At 40.2% G+C, this 21,591-nt stretch overlaps 1 protein-coding gene across 8 annotated transcripts in view; it reads left to right on the top strand.

Annotated features, from left to right (window-relative positions):
* mcf2la (mcf.2 cell line derived transforming sequence-like a) overlaps positions 1-21,591 on the top strand; it is a 167,897-nt gene that overhangs the window by 2,118 nt on the left and 144,188 nt on the right. Inside the window, exon 1 of one of the 8 annotated variants that reach the window (XM_060898868.1) lies at positions 1,371-1,431. The exons of 4 other annotated variants lie outside the window; for them this stretch is intronic. In XM_060898868.1, coding sequence (XP_060754851.1) covers positions 1,413-1,431 — 19 coding nt within the window. In that variant the 5' untranslated portion in view covers positions 1,371-1,412. Of the gene's footprint in view, positions 1-1,370; positions 1,451-11,247; positions 11,417-16,345; positions 16,475-21,591 lie in introns of those variants that run through there. 3 more of the 8 variants (XM_060898870.1, XM_060898864.1, XM_060898867.1) reach the window with 3 other exon arrangements.

The following is a 21,591-nucleotide window of genomic DNA, read 5'->3' as shown; positions in this document are numbered from 1 at the left end:
AGGCCTTTGTATTATTACTGCTGAGGTCAGTGTAAAGAGGTAGGGTTGGTTTCCTGCAACAGAACTTGAAAAATGTGACAAATAATATCTTGAAACTTGGTATATCGTTGGTATATAGGGCGGGGGATATACTGTAGATGACTCTGTCTTCTTGTTAGTTTTTTTATTTATGTAACTTTTATTTGTTTTAATTATTTATTTATGAAGAAACTATAATACCCTTTTAGAAATGCTCTTGCCATGAAATAGCCTTAGGTGCTGATATGGCATTAAAAAAAAAATCACTCACTCGCTGTTATCTAATAATCTCATAATGAGTAATAATAGTTCACTTTTCCTTTACTCAAGATACCTTGACTTGGTAAGAGAGCTTTTTTTGCAGTGTGATCAGACATTAAACTTCATTTTGCTTAAAGAAAACCTCAGAGCACCATTTTATGTAGAACAAAGATTAGCTTTTGGGTCAGAAAGGGGACTAAAACTACCGAACCCTTGGTGCAAACTCTCAGTTCTGGGGGGGGGGAGCAGCCCAAACCTTTTGATAAAAGTGTGTTGTATTTTTATTTATTTTTTTATTTTGTGGGCAGAATGCTTATTATTATTATTTTATTTATTTATTTTTTTTACACAATATGATTTAAAAAAAATCATCAGGCTAATGATCAACATTCGTGTCAGTGTTTGTTCTGCTGATTGATCACGTGATCATGTCGGATGGTTCATTAAACTGGATGAACTGCCGTCAGTACTTGTGGTGTTGCATAACCATGGCATGGTTGCTTTTGGCATTAAAATATCACCAGGCTTGTGTGCCCCCCCCATTTTTTTCTTCCTTCCCATGAGATGGTGCAAGTAATGACATCCAAATAATATTGTCTTTGCTTGAAGTACTTGAGTAATGATGCTCATCGTTAAAATGTGTGAGAATGGAGAATGTGAAAACTTGGTATTGCTGAATGTAGACTTAATGAGTGAACATGCTTCAGTATTGGAGTATAAGGATATGCTGTGTGTGTGTGTTATTGGGGATAGTCTGAAATAGCTGTTTCCTCAAGGGAAGTGAGTTTGTCATTGAGGGAAGGATATAGACGTAGACTGAAACTGCTGTACAAATTTTGCTTGAGGAGTATCATGGAGTATTGTGTGTGTGTGTGTGTGTGTGTGAGATGGTTTCCTGTTGGGATGATCTGCTGTTTGCTGAGGTTGAGCATGGCTTTGGGTTTGTTCACAATTTGTGGCACACCTTCCTGTGAGCCCTTACACACACACACACACACACACACACACACACACACACACGGGGAGTTTGAAAGGAGGAGCTGAGCAAGCAGATTTATTAACACAGTGATGAACACACATGATTGCAGGAACATGTTTGAGCAACTGAATGTGTCTAACAGCAGTAGGGGTGGATGTTCTTTCTGCATCTGAGTGAGTTAAATCTCTAATTGTGAGTGTGTGCTCATGTGTATGATATCTGGTGATATGATGGTCAGCATTCGCAACTGTCATTTATGCTCTTTTTTTTTTGTACAGCTTGTAGTAAAGCTTATTGATTGTGGATTTCTCACTGTGCCAGTGCTGACCTCCTCCTGTGTCCTGCAGGGTTTTGTCATATGGTCACATTCACTGGCTCACGGTCTTTAAAAAAAATGCATTAAAAAGAGATTTTTCGTACTTCTATTTTTATTTACGTCATAGATTTGCAGACAAAATGAGAAGCCTAAAGTTTGTTTTTGGTTGGCTTGACAGATCCCACTAAACAATATGAGGTAGTTGCTATGCTAGAAACACCCTGGCAATCACTTGGAATACCCTAGCAACCAACTAGCAACACCCGAGCAAGGTGTTGCCAGTTGGTTGCTATGCTAATCCAGTTGGTTGCTAGGGTGTAGCTAGGTGGTTGTTAGGTTATTCCAAGTGATTGCCAGGGTGTTTATGTGGTTGATAGTGTATTGTTAGGTGGTGTTATGCTGTCCCAGCTGGTGGTTGCTATGTTATTCCAAATGGTTGCTAGGTGATTGACAGTTAGTTGCAATGGTGTTGCTTGGTCATGTCTGTGCTAACCTATTTGGTTGATAAGATGTCGCTAGGTGGTTACTATTACCGTATATAGTGGGGTGGCACAGTAGTGTCGTGGTTAAGGCCCGGTCCCACTGCACTTACGGATGCAAAGAGGATGTAAAACATAAAAAAATCTTTGCCATCCGTTGGAAAACGCTATGCATCCGTTGTGTACTCATTGCATACGTGCTTCATACGCTCTATCCATCGAGCATCCGTCCACTGTGATTTCATCCGCGCAAAAAGTTTTGAGCTGCACAAAAATTTTAGAACGGATGAACTTTCCGCCGTGTACGATGTAAATCCGCGACATATACATCGTTAGTAGCATGGAAATAGAAAGGATGTAAGCGTATGCATCTCGTATATAAAGTATTCAAAACGGACAAAGCGTTTATATCTGGGATGTATCTCATATATTTAGGATGTCTGGAGTATGTCTAGAGTATGTAGAAGGACACCTAGCGGACAATCGGTCTGCATCCGATATACATCCGCGCAACATCCCCTTTGTTTCCGTTAGGCGTACGTGATGCATCCCCTTCATCCGCTATGCATCCGCTCTTTCTGCTATGCGTCCGCTTCTCAGTTATCACCGGTAACCCCTTCGGAGCTGTCATCCACTTCCATCCGCTTTCATCCGCTAGGCTTCCTATGAACATGCGTTTAACATCCCCGCTATATACTACCCACGTCCGTTCTTTTCCGTTCTGTTTTCGCAAATTTTCGCAAATTTTGTCCATTTCTGGAGCGGATGAAAACGGATAGAGCCACCCCCGAAATTTTGCTCGTCCGCTGTGTCCTTTTTGCATACGTTTTGTGTCCATCGGCCAGTGGGACCGGGCCTTTAGCACTGTCGCTTCACAGCAAGAAGGTTCTGGGTTCGAGCCCAGCAGCCGACAGGGGCCTTTCTGTGTGGAGTTTGGATGTTCTCCCCGTGTCTGTGTGGGTTTCGTCTGGGTGCTCCGGTTTCCCGTACAGTCCAAAGACATGCGATGTGGTTAACATGGGACAGCCGTGGCCTGAGGTTGAGCTGAAGTGCCCTTGAGCGAGGGCACCTAACCCACAACTGCTCCCCTGACGCTGTAGCATAGCTGCCCACTACTCTGGGTATTTGTGTGTGTGTGTTCATTGCTCACGTGTGTTTGTGTGTGTGCATGCATGTGTTCACTGCTCCAGATGGGTTAAATGCAGACGACTAATTTCAATGTGCCCGAGTGTGCATGTGACAAATAAAGGCTGATTATTCTTCTTCTTTTGCTAGGTCACTGTCAATCCAGTTGGTTTCTAGGTAGTTGCTATGCTATTTCCGGTGGTTGCTAGGGTGTTGCAAAGTGATTGGTTATGTTGGCTTGCCAGAACATAGTTATCATTTGTATCATGTAGAGATGCTTGCAGAGGTAAGCACAAGATTTAGTCTCGGCTTTTCACCATTACAGGCTGCACGTTTATGCACCTTGCATAAAAACCTACAAAATAAAAGCTCCAGAATGATACAGATTTAACTACGCTGAAGCTAAATTCGTAACTAAGGTCACTTCTGCTAATCAAGAGAAACTTCAGGACGATTTTTCATCGTAAATAATTTAGCAGCTATAGTACTGTATAGTCCTAGACTTTTTTTTTTTAAACCAAAATAAAAGGATTGACTTCTCTGTTACTAATCACAAGCTACTTGTTACAGCTGTGCTTCCATATTGCTATCTAAAATAAAAAAAAAGTTAAACTAACTAGTGATATTACTGTCCCTAGGAAGTCAGGCTAACACTGAGGCACAACAGAACTGATAGTTATTGTGTACGTGAGACGGTAGTTCAGTGAGATTTTCATCAGATTGTTCTGTAACGAAATGCTCTGTGTGTCATGGTGTTTGTCACAGGCACAGACGTACAGTACGGTATCTTTAAAGAGGTTTATTACATGCAGTGGTGATAAACCTGTTTGGAATCAGTTTTACTTGATGTACATTTAGAATGGAGATACAGGAGAAAGTCAGAATTCAGTTGAGCTCTAGTTTATTATTAATGGAAATGAGCAAATAGGTTATGTTTAAAAAAAAAAAGGCAGGTGTGGATCAAAGTGTGACCGGTGGACATGACGACACATGACAGAGTTGATCTTTGTACTTGTTGGTTGTCCTCAATCTGTGTTCTCTCACACACACACAAAAAAAGAGGTCAACTGATTCCAAATATCTTGAGATATGGAATTTTGTTTTTACTCCAAGCCTAGAAAAAAGCAACACAAACACACCCAGGTCTCATGTAAAGGTATGTAAAACCACACCTGATTAAATATGAATGATCTGGTAGTAGAAGAGGTGTATTAACCTTTATTAACCCATTATAACCCAGCAATGCTTCTTAAAGCTGATTGGTCAGACGGTGTGCGTTATTTTTCAGTTCATTCACAGGGTCTTGTATGGCAAATGTTCCACCTAATCTATTGCTGTTTTTTCAATGAAGTGTTTAACAAAGAAAAAATGATGAACGTAGTGAAGTTTCTTGTTAGGAGATGATTATTTTACATTTATGGAAGGAGTTTCAAGTGTCAGTGCTTTGTAATAGCCATGGTGCAAAGTCTTCTGAAGACACGTTCTAGTTTATGGGAAAATGAAAAGCTGCATTTTTGAGAGAGAGAGAGAGAGAGAGAGAGAGAGAATTTGAATCTGATTGGTCAGAGCATGTTTATTAATGGTGCGTTCATGTGCTATGGGAATTATAGTAAATACCAAACGCCGACATGGAAAGCACACATGAACGCCCCCTCTTGTGGTATTTTCCACTGGGCAACTCGTAGAAAATTTTGATACACGAGTTGCTGAGATGAGATGAACTTTAACCTTTTCAACATGGCGGCGAGCGGTACAAGACTAGCTTATGAACCAAGAAAGAAGTGGTTTTCACCTACGGAAAGCTGACTCTCACCTTTTAAACGAGTCATGTTATGTATATTATATTATTATAATATGTATCTCATCTCATTATCTCTAGCCGCTTTATCCTTCTACAGGGTCGCAGGCAAGCTGGAGCCTATCCCAGCTGACTACGGGCGAAAGGCGGGGTACACCCTGGACAAGTCGCCAGGTCATCACAGGGCTGACACATAGACACAGACAACCATTCACACTCACATTCACACCTACGGTCAATTTAGAGTCACCAGTTAACCTAACCTGCATGTCTTTGGACTATGGGGGAAACCGGAGCACCCGGAGGAAACCCACGCGGACACGGGGAGAACATGCAAACTCCACACAGAAAGGCCCTCGCCGGCCACGGGGATCGAACCCAGGACCTTCTTGCTGTGAGGCGACAGCGCTAACCACTACACCACCGTGCCGCCTATAATATGTATATTATAGCCTAATACAAAATATTCTGTGGCTGTCCAAAGAACGCCAACAATGATCTAGATACTGGCTACTCTCATTGTGGCTACAGCCAAATTTCCAAAAACTGCGTGGCATTCAATGTGTTAAGAAAAACTCTACTTGTCATGATCAGGAAATATTCAGCATTATTTACCTTTTGACTTTTGATAACTCATATTCCTGCTGCAGCTGATGAACAAGGCAATCTATAATTGTTTTAGCCAAATAACAGGCCTGATTCTGAATCTGGTCCACCATCTTTAATTTGTCAACAACAACAAAAGCATGTGAACACAACACACTGGTAAATACCACTTCCCAACTGGAAAATATCATCTTCCCATAGCACATGAACGCAGCATAAAACCGTAAAGTAAAGTAAAGCTCGTAAAGTAGTACCGGCTATAACGTGAATGAGTTATTAATATCAATACTCTCGTTCTCATGTTATTGTTTCTTCTGTAACAGCTCATACACAGGGACATGTACAGTACACACTCAGCATAATCAAAGACTAATAATAAGCAGATTAAAAACATGTTTAACATTTGTAAAAAAATAATCTTTGATTGATTGGGGGAATGGAACTGTGCTTGTGTGTCCTGCTGCATCACAACCCCCAGTGTGCATTAGTTTAGTATAACAGCCTGGTCTGGCATACTATATAGCATGTCCTTACTTATTTAATATACACATTTCTTTAGTGTATATTATTTGTACAGAAAAGTGACCTTCATTTACTATGCTGTCCAATTTTTTGTGTTTAAAATTTTCCTGCATCAAATAGACACCCAGGCAGTGACTCATTGCTCCTTGTAAGGAGAATTAATTTCCTAATTAATTGGATTGGATTGGATTGTCATGCTGTTATTCTGGATTACAGTTGTGTACTTTAGAGCTTTATTTCCCTGTTAATATGTATATTTTCCCTTTAACACTTTGTATGAGAGAAATACAATCAATAATAATAATAATAAGAAGAAGATAGAGTTGTCTATATCCCCTGCCCTATATACCAACTATATACCAAGTTTCAAGATATTTTTTGTCACATTTTTCAAGTCCTGCTGCAGGAAACCAACCCTACCTCTTTACACTGACCTCAGCAGCCCATGGCATAAACCCACCAGACCTTTGGTCCAGCTGAGCTAAAAATATTTCTTACATTTCTTAGTATCAAAAGGCACATATACATTACTTAATCAACACATATACCAACTTTCAAGACCGTACTACTCATAGTTTTCAAGTTCTGCTCTGGAAACAAAACCTACCCATAAGACTAACCTGAGAGACTAAGTCTGAAATTGCTTCCATGGAAACATGAAAAATTAAAATTTCTCAAATTTCTTAGTCTGAAAAGGCACATCTACATCACCTTGTTAACATGTATACCAAGTTTCAAATCCATATCATGAATAGTTTTGGATATATGCTCCGGAAATGAACATTGCTCTTAGAAACTAAGTCCAAATCTATTTTGTATGTAAAAATTTGAAAAATACTTCTTCTTCTTTTTTTTTTCTTTTCAAAAATAGCAAAAGGCACCAGTTCACATGTTGCTTGATATGTATAAAAAGTTTCATGAAATCTCTTCAGTAGTTTTAAAGATATGGCCCGGAAACGAAAACATGACCGGACAGCTGGAAGTACAAACAGAACTCGTTTCTATATCCCCCTCCAAACTTCATTTGGGTGGCGGATGATAATAAAAATAATCATACATTTAATACTGGGTAGGAACCTATTTGCTCTCAAATCGGCCTCAATTTTTCATGGCATGGATTCCACAAGATGTTGGAAACATTTCCTTTAAGATTCTGGTCCATGTTGACATGACTATCACGAAACTGGTGTAGATTTGTCAGCTGAATGCTTATTCTGTGAAAATCTCGTTGTGCCACGTCCTAAAGGTGCTCTATTGGATTCAGATCTGATGACTGGGAAGGCCAGTGAACACTGAACTTAGTCATGCTCATGAGAACAGTTTGAGATGACTTGTGCTTTGTGACATGGTGTATGCTGTTGGAGATCATCCGTCTCAAGGTTCGACGTGATGTGCTTTCTGAAATGCTTTTCTGTAAAGACTGGTTGTCAGAGCCCATCTAGTTCAGACTTTTCTTCCATTCACTTGTCTGATATGTACATTAACTTAAAAGACTGCCTTTCAGATTTTTCAAGTGTAGGTCATAAAAAGAATTTTCCCCGACACCCAATTATTTTTGTTTAGTGGACCGAAAGCTACTGAATTCGAATCACAGACTTCCAATTTTATTAGTTTAAAAAAAAGATAGAATGATTAATGAATTTAGGGCCACATGGCCTTAAATTCTCCGCTATTATTTCTTGCTTCACCATGACCCAACTCAAGATACTACGTCATGCATCATGTGGTGGGCTTTCCCTGTTCACGCAAGGCATTGTGGGATACAAATTTGAAACAGGAGAGAAAAATGGAGGACATGAATGAAACGTGAAAGACTACATTAACAGAAAGCGAGAAGAAAAGACATTATGTTGCAAAGGAAAAGAAACGCAGGACCAAACTAATAAATATCGGCGGTCAGCGAGCACCTCGGTGTGATCAGCTGTTCGTTTAGCGTCAGAAAGATGGAACTGTCAGTGCAGGGTCAAGGTAGACCTGTAGATGGCAGTAATGCAACATTGTGTATGCCAGCTGCTGTAAAACCCAAGAGATGAAGATGACGACACCGAAAAGTAAACCTGCGCATGCTCACAATGACCAAATTTCAGAGGGAACTAAATTTCACCAGTTTTATGAAATCGAAAGGCTGTCTACTTTAAAGCTTGTAACCTGTATCTATGTGATTTTATGCATTGTGCTTCTGCCGCATGATTACCTGATTGGCATGAATGTGCAGTTGTAAAACAAACAGCAGAAGACAAAAAAAGATACAACACCCCCCCTTTTTTTCTTTAATTGATGAGCTGGGGGAAAAAAAACCTACAATGGCAAGATTAACTCGATTAATGAATGATAGAATTATTTTGATTTGGCATGCAAAAGCTCATGATGCCTCAAAATTGAAATTCAGTGTATCTAGCAGAATCATTTTTACAGTGGTGCTTGAATGTTTGTGAACCCTTTAGAATTTTCTATATTTCTGCATAAATATGACCTAAAACAACATCAGGTTTTCACACAAGTCCTAAAAGTAGATAAAGAGAACCCAGTTAAACAAATGAGACAAAAATATTATACTTGGTCATTTATTTATTGAGGAAAATGATCCAATATTACATATCTGTGAGTGGCAAAAGTATGTGAACCTCTAGGATCTCATCTCATCTGTAGCCGCTTTATCCTTCTACAGGGTCTCAGGCGAGCTGGAGCCTATCCCAGCTGACTACGGGTGAAAGGCGGGGTACACCCTGGACAAGTTGCCAGGTCATCACAGGGCTGACACATAGACACAGACAACCATTCACACTCACACCTACGGTCAATTTAGAGTCACCAGTTAACCTAACCTGCATGTCTTTGGACTGTGGGGGAAACCGGAGCACCCGGAGGAAACCCACATGGACACGGGGAGAACATGCAAACTCCGCACAGAAAGGCCCTCGCCGGCCACGGGGCTCGAACCCGGACCTTCTTGCTGTGAGGCAACAGCGCTAACCACTACACCACCGTGCCGTCAACCTCTAGGATTAGCAGTTAATTTGAAGGTGAAATTAGAGTCCGGTGTTTTCAATCAATGAGACGACAATCAGGTGTGAGTGGGCACCCTGTTTTATTTAAAGAACAGGGATCTATCAAAGTCTGATCTTCACAATACATGTTTATGGAAGTGTATCATGGCACGAACAAAGGAGATTTCTGAGGACCTCAGAAAAAGTGCTGTTGATGCTCATCAGGCTGGAAAAGGTTACAAAACCATCTCTAAAGAATTTGGACTCCACCAAATTCCATCATCAGATTTTCACACAAGTCCTAAAAGTAGATAAAGAGAACCCAGTTAAACAAATGAGACAAAAGTATTATACTTGGTCATTTATTTATTGAGGAAAATGATCCAATATTACATATCTGTGAGTGGCAAAAGTATGTGAACCTTTGCTTTCAGTATCTGGTGTGACCCCCTTGTGCAGCAATAACTGCAACTAAACATTTCTGGTAACTGTTGATCAGTCCTGCACACCGGCTTGGAAGAATTTTAGCCCATTCCTCCGTACAGAACAGCTTCAACTCTGGGATGTTGGTGGGTTTCCTCACATGAACTGCTCGCTTCAGGTCCTTCCACAACATTTCGATTGGATTAAGGTCAGGACTTTGACTCGGCCATTCCAAAACATGAACTTTATTCTTCTTTAACCATTCTTTGGTAGAACGACTTGTGTGCTTAGGGTCGTTGTCTTGCTGTATGACCCACCTCTTGAGATTCAGTTCATGGACAGATGTCCTGACATTTTCCTTTAGAATTCGCTGGTATAATTCAAAATTCGTTGTTCCATCAACGATGGCAAGCCGTCCTGGCCCAGATGCAGCAAACCATGATACTACCATCACCATGTTTCACTGACGGGGATAAGGTTCTTATGCTGGAATGCAGTGTTTTCCTTTCTCCAAACATAACGCTTCTCATTTAAACCAAAAAGTTCTATTTTGGTCTCATCCTTCCACAAAACATTTTCCCCATAGCCTTCTGGCTTGTCTACATGATCTTTAGCAAACTGCAGACGAGCAGCAATGTTCTTTTTGGAGAGCAGTGGCTTTCTCCTTGCAATCCTGCCATGCACACCATTTGTTGTTCAGTGTTCTTCTGATGGTGGACTCATGAACATTAGCCAATGTGAGAGAGGCCTTTCAGTTGCTTAGAAGCTACCCTGGGGTCCTTTGTGACCTCGCCGACTATTCCACGCCTTGCTCTTGGAGTGATCTTTGTTGGTCGACCACTCCTGGGGAGGGTAACAATGGTCTTGAATTTCCTCCATTTGTACACAATCTGTCTGACTGTGGATTGGTGGAGTCCAAACTCTTTAGAGACGGTTTTGTAACCTTTTCCAGCCTGATGAGCATCAACAACACTGTTTCTGAGGTCCTGAGAAATTTCCTTTGTTCGTGCCATGATACAGTTCCACAAACCTGTGTTGTGAAGATCAGACTTTGATAGATCCCTGTTCTTTAAATAAAACAGGGTGCCCACTCACACCTGATTGTCGTCTCATTGATTGAAAACACCTGACTCTAATTTCACCTTCAAATTAACTGCTAATCCTAGAGGTTTGCATACTTTTGCCGCTCACAGATATGTAATATTGGATCATTTTCCTCAATAAATAAATGACCAAGTATAATATTTTTGTCTCATTTGTTTAACTGGGTTCTCTTTATCTACTTTTAGGACTTGTGTGAAAACCTGATGATGTTTTAGGCCATATTTATGCAGAAATATAGAAAATTCTATAAGGGTTCACAAACTTTCAAGCACCACTGTAAATGTACATTTTCTACGTTGGTTATGTTTCATCTAACACAGAGCCATGCAAGCAATTCGTATTACCAAAAAAAAAAAAAAAGGTCACTGATCAATGTGTGTATCACCACACATGTAGACAAAGTGGCACCAGTTTGGTTAAGCCGCCGTCTTACTTGTGCTCCAAATGGGCAAGGAAGAGAGTCTCCTCTCTCACACCTTTGCTGTATGTGTGGGTGTGTCCGTGTGTGAAAGAGAGCACGGAAGAGAGGGACAGTGAGAGAGAGAGAGAGAGAGAGAGTCAATGATGGAGAGGGAAAGCGGAACATGAAATGAAAAACAGACAAAGGAAGCCAGGTAGTGAATGAGGCTGAGGTAAAGAAAGCTGCTACTGGTGATCAGGTGAAGGAGCACAAGATGATGAAAGATGGGTGTGAGGTTTGCCTCCAGCCCGTAGTGGAAGGAGGAGGATATGTTAAGATCAGTCTGGAGGAGGTGGAGAGCTTCTACAGGCTTACAGTTTCCTGTGACTGGCTGCTCTGTGAGTCTTCTGTTTTCTGTGAACCTTCTGTATATCGTTTTTCTCACTGAAGTTTTAAGAAACATCCTGATGTTGCACTAGTTGTTTGTTGTACTGTTGGGTTCATCTCTTGCTAATGGTCAATTTTCCCATTGCTGACTGAAATATGAGAAGTCAATCATATTCTCTTTGGTGAAACTGAACTTCCTGTTTTTAGTGAAATTATTCTATTGTTTATCGCTGTTCCTGATCGTCTTTTTAATTTTTGCATGTCATCTGAGATGCATGTAAGGACAGCAGACTGGAAGGGCGAACAAATTTCATCACAGTTATCTACTGTACTTATTTCTCACGCATAATTGTATACATTCAACCGATGCGACATTAACCAGGAGGTTCTGTTATTTTTAGTTACGCATCTTGGCATTTCCTGCGAATGAGGTTTGAGTGTGTGTCTTTTGACTTGTTTAGCACAGTTCTCCAGCCACGGGCTTTTGCATAACCCGTCCTTTCACTGAAATACTGAATGGCCTGAAATACACAGACAGCAAGGACAAGGCTTAACTGTATGCTATCCAACGTTACAGTTGAGAGAACGATACAGTAAGTCATTATTTGCCTATGGTGGAGAAGCATGTCATCATTGACACAGGATAAACATTGCAGATCCTGTACTGTATCGAGATGACCATTAGAACCAGGTACGCAATAAGATCTCATTTGAAATCATTAAAATGTTCCTGAGAAACTTTCAAAAATGAGGACAAAAGTCAGGATCTACAACCCCGATTCCCAAAAAGTTGGGACAAAGTACAAATTGTAAATAAAAACAGAATGCAATGATGTGGAAGTTTCAAAATTCCATATTTTATTCAGAATAGAACATAGATGACATATCAAATGTTTAAACTGAGAAAATGCATCATTTAAAAGAGAAAAATTAGGTGATTTTAAATTTCATGACAACACCACATCTCAAAGTTGGGACAAGGCCATGTTTACCACTGTGAGACATCCCCTTTTCTCTTTACAACAGTCTGTAAACGTCTGGGGACTGAGGAGACAAGTTGCTCAAGTTTAGGGATAGGAATGTTAACCCATTCTTGTCTAATGTAGGATTCTAGTTGTTCAACTGTCTTAGGTCTTTTTTGTCGTATCTTCCGTTTTATGATGCACCAAATGTTTTCTATGGGTGAAAGATCTGGACTGCAGGCTGGCCAGTTCAGTACCCGGACCCTTCTTCTACGCAGCCATGATGCTGTAATTGATGCAGTATGTGGTTTGGCATTGTCATGTTGGAAAATGCAAGGTCTTCCCTGAAAGAGACGTCGTCTGGATGGGAGCATATGTTGCTCTAGAACCTCGATATACCTTTCAGCATTGATGGTGTCTTTCCAGATGTGTAAGCTGCCCATGCCACACGCACTAATGCAACCCCATACCATCAGAGATGCAGGCTTCTGAACTGAGCGCTGATAACAACTTGGGTCGTCCTTCTCCTCTTTAGTCCGAATGACACGGCGTCCCTGATTTCCATAAAGAACTTCAAATTTTGATTCGTCTGACCACAGAACAGTTTTCCACTTTGCCACAGTCCATTTTAAACGAGCCTTGGCTCAGAGAAGACGTCTGCCCTTCTGGATCATGTTTAGATACGGCTTCTTCTTTGAACTATAGAGTTTTAGCTGGCAACGGCGGATGGCACAGTGAATTGTGTTCACAGATAATGTTCTCTGGAAATATTCCTGAGCCCATTTTGTGATTTCCAATACAGAAACATGCCTGTATGTGATGCAGTGCCATCTAAGGGCCCGAAGATCACGGGCACCCAGTATGGTTTTCCAGCCTTGACCCTTACACACACAGATTCTTCCAGATTTTCTGAATCTTTTGATGATATAATGCACTGTAGATGATGATATGTTCAAACTCTTTGCAATTTTACACTGTCGAACTCCTTTCTGATATTGCTCCACTATTTGTTGGTGCAGAATTAGGGGGATTGGTGATCCTCTTCCCATCTTTACTTCTGAGAGCCGCTGCCACTCCAAGATGCTCTTTTTATACCCAGTCATGTTAATGACCTATTGCCAATTGACCTAATGAGTTGCAATTTGGTCCTCCAGCTGTTCCTTTTTTGTACCTTTAACTTTTCCAGCCTCTTATTGCCCCTGTCCCAACTTTTTTGAGATGTGCTGCTGTCATGAAATTTCAAATGAGCCAATATTTGGCATGAAATTTCAAAATGTCTCACTTTCGACATTTGATATGTTGTCTGTGTTCTATTGTGAATACAATATCAGTTTCTGAGATTTGTAAATTATTGCATTCCGTTTTTATTTACAATTTGTACTTTTGTCTCAACTTTTTTGGAATCGGGGTTGTATAATGTACACAAATAGTAAGAGTTTCTCCTGCCTTCGTAAAAAGCTAATCAGCTAGCTAACTGCTAGTAAACTAGCTGGTGTTTAGCTTGGGTCCACTTATTCTCTTTGAGGGAAGAGTCACTGCAAATCAATATAACGTTGTTCTGACCAACCACTTTATTCTACGATGGCAAATTTCTACTATAATGGGTGTGCTCTCTTTCAGGGTAACTCCACCCCCATCTATAAGGTACAAGGAATGAGTCAATGGTTTGCTGAGGATGAAAATGATGTCAAATAGCAAAGTATAGCCTTCACAGTCACCATATTTCAACACAATTGATCACTTATAGAAGATAGTGGAGCAATATTTTAAACAGCGCTTTCCACCACCGCCTTCCAAACTCCAGTTGCGTGAATGTCTTTGAGAAGAATGGTGTTTATCCTTCTAGTACGGTTCTAGTCATTTGTCAAGTCGATGCTGCAGTTCATTAAAGTTGTTGTGGCTCAGTCACATGCTGTTTTTCAGTGTGTATGTAATCTCACCCTACGTTCACACTAGAAAGCACTCACTTGTGTGTATGTGTGTTGTTTTTTTTAAGTTCTACAAGAAATTGGTTTGATACCTATTATTGTATGTGCTAGGCAAACTAGCTTCATAACGATAACTAGCCTCATAACGCTCAGAGATCGTTATGGCAGGTGGGTTCCTGATGTTTTGAAGTAATGGGTCAGAACATCAAGAACCCGCCAGCCATAATGATCGCCGATCAAACCTTAGGAGTAGTCAATATACTTTTGTTTACCTGGGTTTGACCATCTCTGACTCCCTCTCTCTTGACTCTGAGTTGAACAAACGCATCGGTAAGGCCACTACCACAATGTCAAGACTATCGCAAAGAGTTTGGAACAACAGAAAGCTGACTGTCCGCACAAAGATCAAGGTCTACAATGCATACGTCATCAGCACTCTATGGTAGTGAGACATGGACCCTTCGAGCCAGTCAGGGGGAAAAAAGGCTAAATGTGTTCCACATGCGAAATATTTGACAAATCCTCAACATTAAGTGGCAGGATAAAATCCCAAACAACTCTGTCTTGAAATGCACAGGCACCATATCAGTGTTTAGCATCTTGAAGCGAAGACGAATGCATTGGATGAGTCACGTGGTTCAAATGGCAGACGGTAGGTAGGATCCCCAAGGATTTTCTGTATGGCGAGCTTGCTCAAGGGAAAAAGGCTGATTGGTAGGCCATACCTGCACTAAAAGGATGTTTTCAAATGTGATTTCAAAGAAATGCACATTGACGTGAACACCTGGGAAGAGTGCGGAAGGGATTGGGGGTCCTGGAAGCAAACAGTGAAGCGCGGCCTTGCTACCTTTGAGAAAGCGCAGGCCTGGGCAGCAGAAGAAAAGTGGTTGAAGAGACACACTCAACGGCAGCCTGCTCACCAGGCCATAAACTAGGCTACGACAGCTCCTTACACTTGTGATGCATGTGAAAGGGTATGTGGTACTCGTATAAGACTTGACAGTAACGGCAAAAAGTGCGGCTCAACCTCCAGAAATCAAATGGTCTCTTGAGACTGAACTTGCTGACTGCTAGGCAAACTAGCTTCAATGGCAGATAAGATGAAACCATGGTATGCAAAAGAAATGGTAAAGAATTGCAGGTAGGAAATGAAGTTGTAAATGGAGAACTGAAGAAATATTGGACCACATGGGCCATAGGATTGGCCCGACGAACCATTTGAGCCTAATTTGCATAGAACTGAGAAAATCTTGATTCAAGTGTCGTTTGTAATGCTGTTGCTTGCCGCTGTTACACTGTGTCTTTGTTGATTGGCTCATTGCTCCGTGTCTCGTGCATAGAAAATTAATAGTCCCTTTTGGTTTGTATAAATGTAGGGTTATTGACCGTGTTGACAATATGTTTCAAATAGTTACCAAATCTGGACAGTTGAAGAATGGGGGGGGGGGAAGCCCAGGCTATGTTTTTCCAATCTTCAGCTGTCCGATATTGTTGAATTTGTGCCTAAACATAGCCGCAGATTCTTGTTCTTGGCTGACAAGACTAGAAAATGATGTGGTCTCCTACTGTTATGGTCCATTTACCTCAAAATACAGTATGCTGTATGTTTGGAGATGCTTTTCTGTTCGCCACAGTTGTAAAGAGTAGTTATTTGAGTTCCCTTAGGTTTCCGGTCAGCTTTAACCAGTCTGGTTCTTCTCTTCTGATCTCTCACATCAGCAAGGTGTTTCTGCTCAGAGTTCTGCTGCTCGCTGGATGTTTTATGTTTTTCACACCACAGTTATTGTGAAGGTATGAACATGCTCTAGGATCTTTTTTTTTTCTTTTCTTCCTGCTATAACAAGCACTCAGGCAGCTGCTAACATATTTCCCATTCTCTATTTTTGGCTGATGTTGCTTTACTCAAGTGTTGTGGTCAGTTGTATTGGGTGGAGCTGGATGTCTGAGATCATGTTGTTTTTATCCTGACTTGGTTGGTCGTTCCTCTTTTTATGTCTGTTCAGCCTGCTTTCATGAAGCAGAAGGTTCAGTTCAAGACTTTGAGCCGGTCCCAAAGGATCTTGCAGATTCCACTGCCAGTTTGAAAGAGTTGTAATTGTGATTTCACGACAGAGCTGGGGAGTTGTCTTTGAGCTTTTGTATAATTCTTATATTTGGATGGCGATGCAATCTGGATCAGGTGGGTTTGAGAGATTTTTTCTTTTTCTTTCATGGGTGTTCTGAATGACCAGTGTAGTATGAATAGGAAATTTTCTTGTACCGTATATGCATGTCTCACTCTCACCGTCTGTCTGTCCCTCCCTTCTCTGATGGCTATCATGTGTCCATGCCAGCTTTGCGACCCCACCTTTTGTGTATTTAGTGATGACAGCATTCATTACTGCTTTACTCAGATCTCTCATCTGCTGCCACATGAAAGGCTGTATCTCAAACACACATGCTGCATTCTCTACATAGTGTGTGCTAGATCAGTCTTTTGAATGCATGTGCCTCAAGGTTGAATTTTAAATTTTTTTTTAACCAATAATTATATCTGGTAATAACGGTCGTGATTCATTGTTACATTATAAAGATGCCGTAAATGGTTCTACAAGGGATTCTCAAACCGGAGCCAATCAATAAACATTACTGCCTTATTATTTGATTTGTAAATGATACAGCATGTGGTTAGCAGTCTTTTTATTGGGTGCTTATCATACAGCTGCTGTTTGCTCTTACCAGGACTTTCCTTGCTCTGACCTCCCCCCCCCCCCCCCCCAACACACACAAAAAAATACAGTAACATACACTTAATAAAATTTGTACAGTACATTTCACAGTCCAAAATATAAATTTGCATTTAATTGTTTAGAGTCGAGACTCCTGAAGATCTTTCATCCACAGGAAGCATTTTGCATTCATTAACAATTTACGCTGACATTTGAATTCGTGACAGCTTAATCACAGCGCTGTTGGGACATGTTGGACCAACGCTAATTATTTTTTGTCTGGATGCTGATGATTTTATTTTAAAAAAAAACGTATACAGAAATGTCAGGTTGAACTTTTTCACAAGTTTTAAATCAGTTTATTGGCCAATTATATCAGCCTTGCCTGTGCTCTTAAAATTTCAGTTGAGGCAGCAAATATTAACGTACTGACTAATTCTCTTTGTGTAATTGAATAAATTTTTGAAAATATTTTACATCATACACATGGTCACATGCTGTAAATGAGGCAGGTGTGTGTACAAACTGAAACTTGCTCTGAAGCTCAGGCTCTTTACTTGTGAGGTGTTTTGAAGATCTCGGAAATTTAGTACTAAATTCAAGCAAATAGTTCGAAGTTTAAAAACTATTCTAGTTAACTTTAAGACTTCTAACAGATGTGGTTTGAGTGTAAGACAATAAATGGATACTGATCTTGGAATAGGTGATATTCATCACCCTGATGTCATCCAACATCCTGATCTTATGCAAACAGCAGCACTGTTTGCCTTACCAGCTCATGTGCTATGCCTTACTGTATTTCCTTTATGGACTGTTTTATGAATTCAGTCATCAGTTCTTTGGAAATGTAGTTTCATTTCAGAAGGAAAAAAAACCCTTTTATTTGTAGAGAACTTGGAGAGCTCAGAGCGTTGTACAATCTTGCAGTAGAACTTGAATGATTTAAAAGTAATTATCAAAAGCAATGTAAATGAATGCACGAGGATAAGTGCATAGTTAATAAATAATGGATAGAATTAAATATAAATAAATGAGAGAAAAAAAACAGGAATGTGATGAGATGCCAGACCAGGATGATAACGTGGGTGCAGCGTTCAGAAAAATGTAACGGCTAACGATAACGATCACCAGTGCAGTCGGCTGGGTCATTGGCTGTGGAACAAATTTTGTAAATAACTGGCTGGTATCTCCATGTGTGTCTGTGTGGCAAAAGGAAGAGCTTGGGGTGATTTTGAGAGATAAACAATCATGGATGCATGGAGAGAACAAGAAACGGAGACTGACTTCATCTGGTCACTCCTTTAAGTAAACAAATGAGAAGTCTAAGCTGCCCAGCCTGTAGCTCTTGACTATTTTTCTTTATGAATAAACTTTATAATATGAATTTGGCCTAATTATTTAAAAAAAATGAATAATCTACTCATAATAACCAACCCAGGAGAGGAGGAGTTGTTGTTGTTATGGTGCTTTTTATTGTTTTTATTGTTATAGCACTGCTTTTTTGTTTCTATGAGGACGTCGTCACGTCTCTGCTAGACAGTGTCCTGTTATGGTGTCTCATGGTGTTCCTGGGACTGCAGTAGGGGTCAACACACAGGTGGCCAGGTATCCGCCCCTCCCCCCGACTCAACTGAAGCTCCGTTTCCTGTTTATTCACCCATTGTGGTTTGCTTGCTAGAGTAAATAAAACTGTGTTCATTCTGAAGCCCATTTAGCATTTCGTGTTAGTCTGAATTCTGTGGAATTCTGTGTTTCATGAATGTTGCTGTTTGTTAGTAAATGGGGAAGCCATGGCCTAATGTTTAGAGAAGAAGCTTTGGGACAAAACGGTCACCCCGGACCAGCAGGTATGGCTAAAGTGCCCTTGAGCAAGACACCTAGCGTTTTCTAAATGCCATTAATGTAATGTAATATAAATGCTAGTGTATTTTAATGTCGTGAATACATTAAAATGCATCCCCCCTCCACCCACCGTTTTATCCCCAATCAGGTCACCATCCAGCCAGGATAACTCTATCATATAACCGCAACCAGCTGGGTAGGGTGAAGGCTAACACATGCTTCCTCCAAGATGCATGAAGCCCCAACATCTTTTCGAACTGTTGCTCATGCTGCATCACAGGGCATGAGGAATGTAATATCCACCCTCTTCCTCATACACGACTTCGCAAGTGGTACTTTGATTGATGGGAGAATGAGTAAGAGAGTCCGTCCCACCCAGAGAGCATTGCCAATTTTGCTCACCTGGCCACAGGTTTCATGCTTGCAGTAAGGACGGGAGGGGGCTTTTGAATCTGATTCAAATCAGTACTGGTATCTGATTATGCAAATCTGTTTTGCCCTAAGTCGGACGTTTCCTTTATTACTGCTGAAATTCTATCCTATGAATTTTTATGTTGTGCAGTTTGATTTCTGTGAATCTTATTGTAAATACTTCATGATGATTAGGGTGCATCAGTTGCCCCCTAAAAATGAAAAGTTCCTCTGATCATGATGCATTTTTGTTTTTATGTTCCTTTTGGTAAGAAAACACACTGGGTGAAATATTTTGACAAAATTCAAAAGTTTAATGGTGGCACCAGGAGCTCAAAGTTATGGAAAAAGCTGCTATTTTATGACTTTTATGACAAAATTTCGATCACTTTTCATGAAACATTATGGCACCTTATAGAGTATACCAAATATCTTAGATACACATTTTTAGTACATATTCTAAATATATTATCAAGCACAGTTTGAGTTTTAGCTGTTCATTGAATCATTGTTCAACTACTTTTAAACAATACAAATGTATTATGAATCACATTAATGCTTCTCAATCCTTTGCAAAGGTTCTTAACATGATCTCTGGGTCACAAGAAATCAATAAATGGAGTCCAACATTGTGATTCAAATCTTACGTGAAAACATAAAATAAGCGTTTTTTGGCAAAAAATGAACCTCATGGTGCCACCATTAGACTTTTGAATATGGTCAAAAAATTTTACAGGATGTCTTTATTGGTGAAAAGGAACACCCAAACAAAAATGCATCAGATTTTATGAAAGTGAGGGCAACTGATGCGCCCTAATGATGTCATAAATTGTCAGAGGTGGACAGTAACGAAGTACATTTACTTGAGTACTGTACTTAAGTATACTTTTTGAGTATCTGTACTTTGCTTGAGTTTTTTTTAACTTATGACTTTAACTTCACTACATTTGAAAGACAAATATCGTACTTTTCCCTCCACTACATTTCTATCAAGCTCCTCGTTACTATGAAGCAGCTTTGAAAGTGGATGTTTTTTTCTTTTCTTTTCTAAAACGTGACGGTTTTTTCGCAGGTGACACTGAGACAGCCTATCAGTAATCACTAGGGTCAGGTCACAGCCATAGACTGTATAAAATCAAGTTCAATGATTTTTCAACAGCATTATTTAACATGATCAGTTGATGGCAGAATGGAAGGAGGCGGTTCTTCTGGAGAATGCACGCCCCCATGGCCCATGAACCCATGTTTCAGTTTTCTGAAAGGATTAAAGACTTTTTGTTTTAAATGTTTGCTTTGTTTGCCGAAAACGAACCACATCACGGCCTACAAAAACTCGCCATCCAACCTGCAGAAGCATATTGAGGTATATAAACGTTTTATTCCGAGAGAAAGCTTGCAACGAAGTTGTCTGTGCTTTTAGAGCTAGCGACAACATTGCAATAGCTATGCAGTCTGTTTAGTCAAATGACTTTCTATGGATTTGCCCGCCAAGTTGCCATCGCCTTGTCCACGGTTAATGTTAACACATAGCTAGTTAACTTGAACGCAGTTAGCATGTAAAAATGGAGTTATGCTAACATAAATAACGTTAACTTATCTGAAGTCCTTCCAGAAATGTTTTAGCATAATCTTGCCAAATAAACAGAATGTAGAAATCTTTCTTTTCAATATGATTTTGAGTTTGAAAAGATTTTGCTAGCATGTCAGGTGGAGCTTCACTGACTAGCTAGCTTAACGTTAAACCACCATGATGGCACAGCATGCGTTCATTTTATGAATTCACATTTCTCATCTGTAGCCGCTTTATCCTGTTCTACAGGGTCGCAGGCAAGCTGCAGCCTATCCCAGCTGACTACGGGCGAAAGGCGGGGTACACCCTGGACAAGTCGCCAGGTCATCACAGGGCTGACACATAGATACAGACAACCATTAACACTCACATTCACACCTACGGTCAATTTAGAGTCACCAGTTAACCTAACCTGCATGTCTTTGGACTGTCTTTGGTAACGGCATTAGGTTTTGTAAGCGTTGTGGCAATAATACAACGATGCATTGACAGAAAATGTACTTTTAATACTTAAGTATTTTTAAAAGCAAGTAGTTCAGTACTTTAAGTAAAAATTTGACTGGACAACTTTCACTTGTATCGGAGTAACATTTGACCAGTGGGATCTGTACTTTGACTTAAGTAATGAAGTTGGGCACTTTGTCCACCTCTGTAAATTGTGTATTATTGTCATTAACAAATTTTGTGTTGGAACACTTTGTGTAGGGATTTGGAATGTTTTTTTTTTTTTTTTAAATTGCAATACGTGTAGCTAAGGGCAGCACA

Source organism: Neoarius graeffei, chromosome 18 (assembly GCF_027579695.1).
Source record: "Neoarius graeffei isolate fNeoGra1 chromosome 18, fNeoGra1.pri, whole genome shotgun sequence".
Lineage (NCBI taxonomy): Eukaryota > Metazoa > Chordata > Actinopteri > Siluriformes > Ariidae > Neoarius > Neoarius graeffei.
The sequence above is the reverse complement of the archived record's forward strand: the minus strand, read 5'-3'. Positions and strand labels throughout refer to the sequence as shown.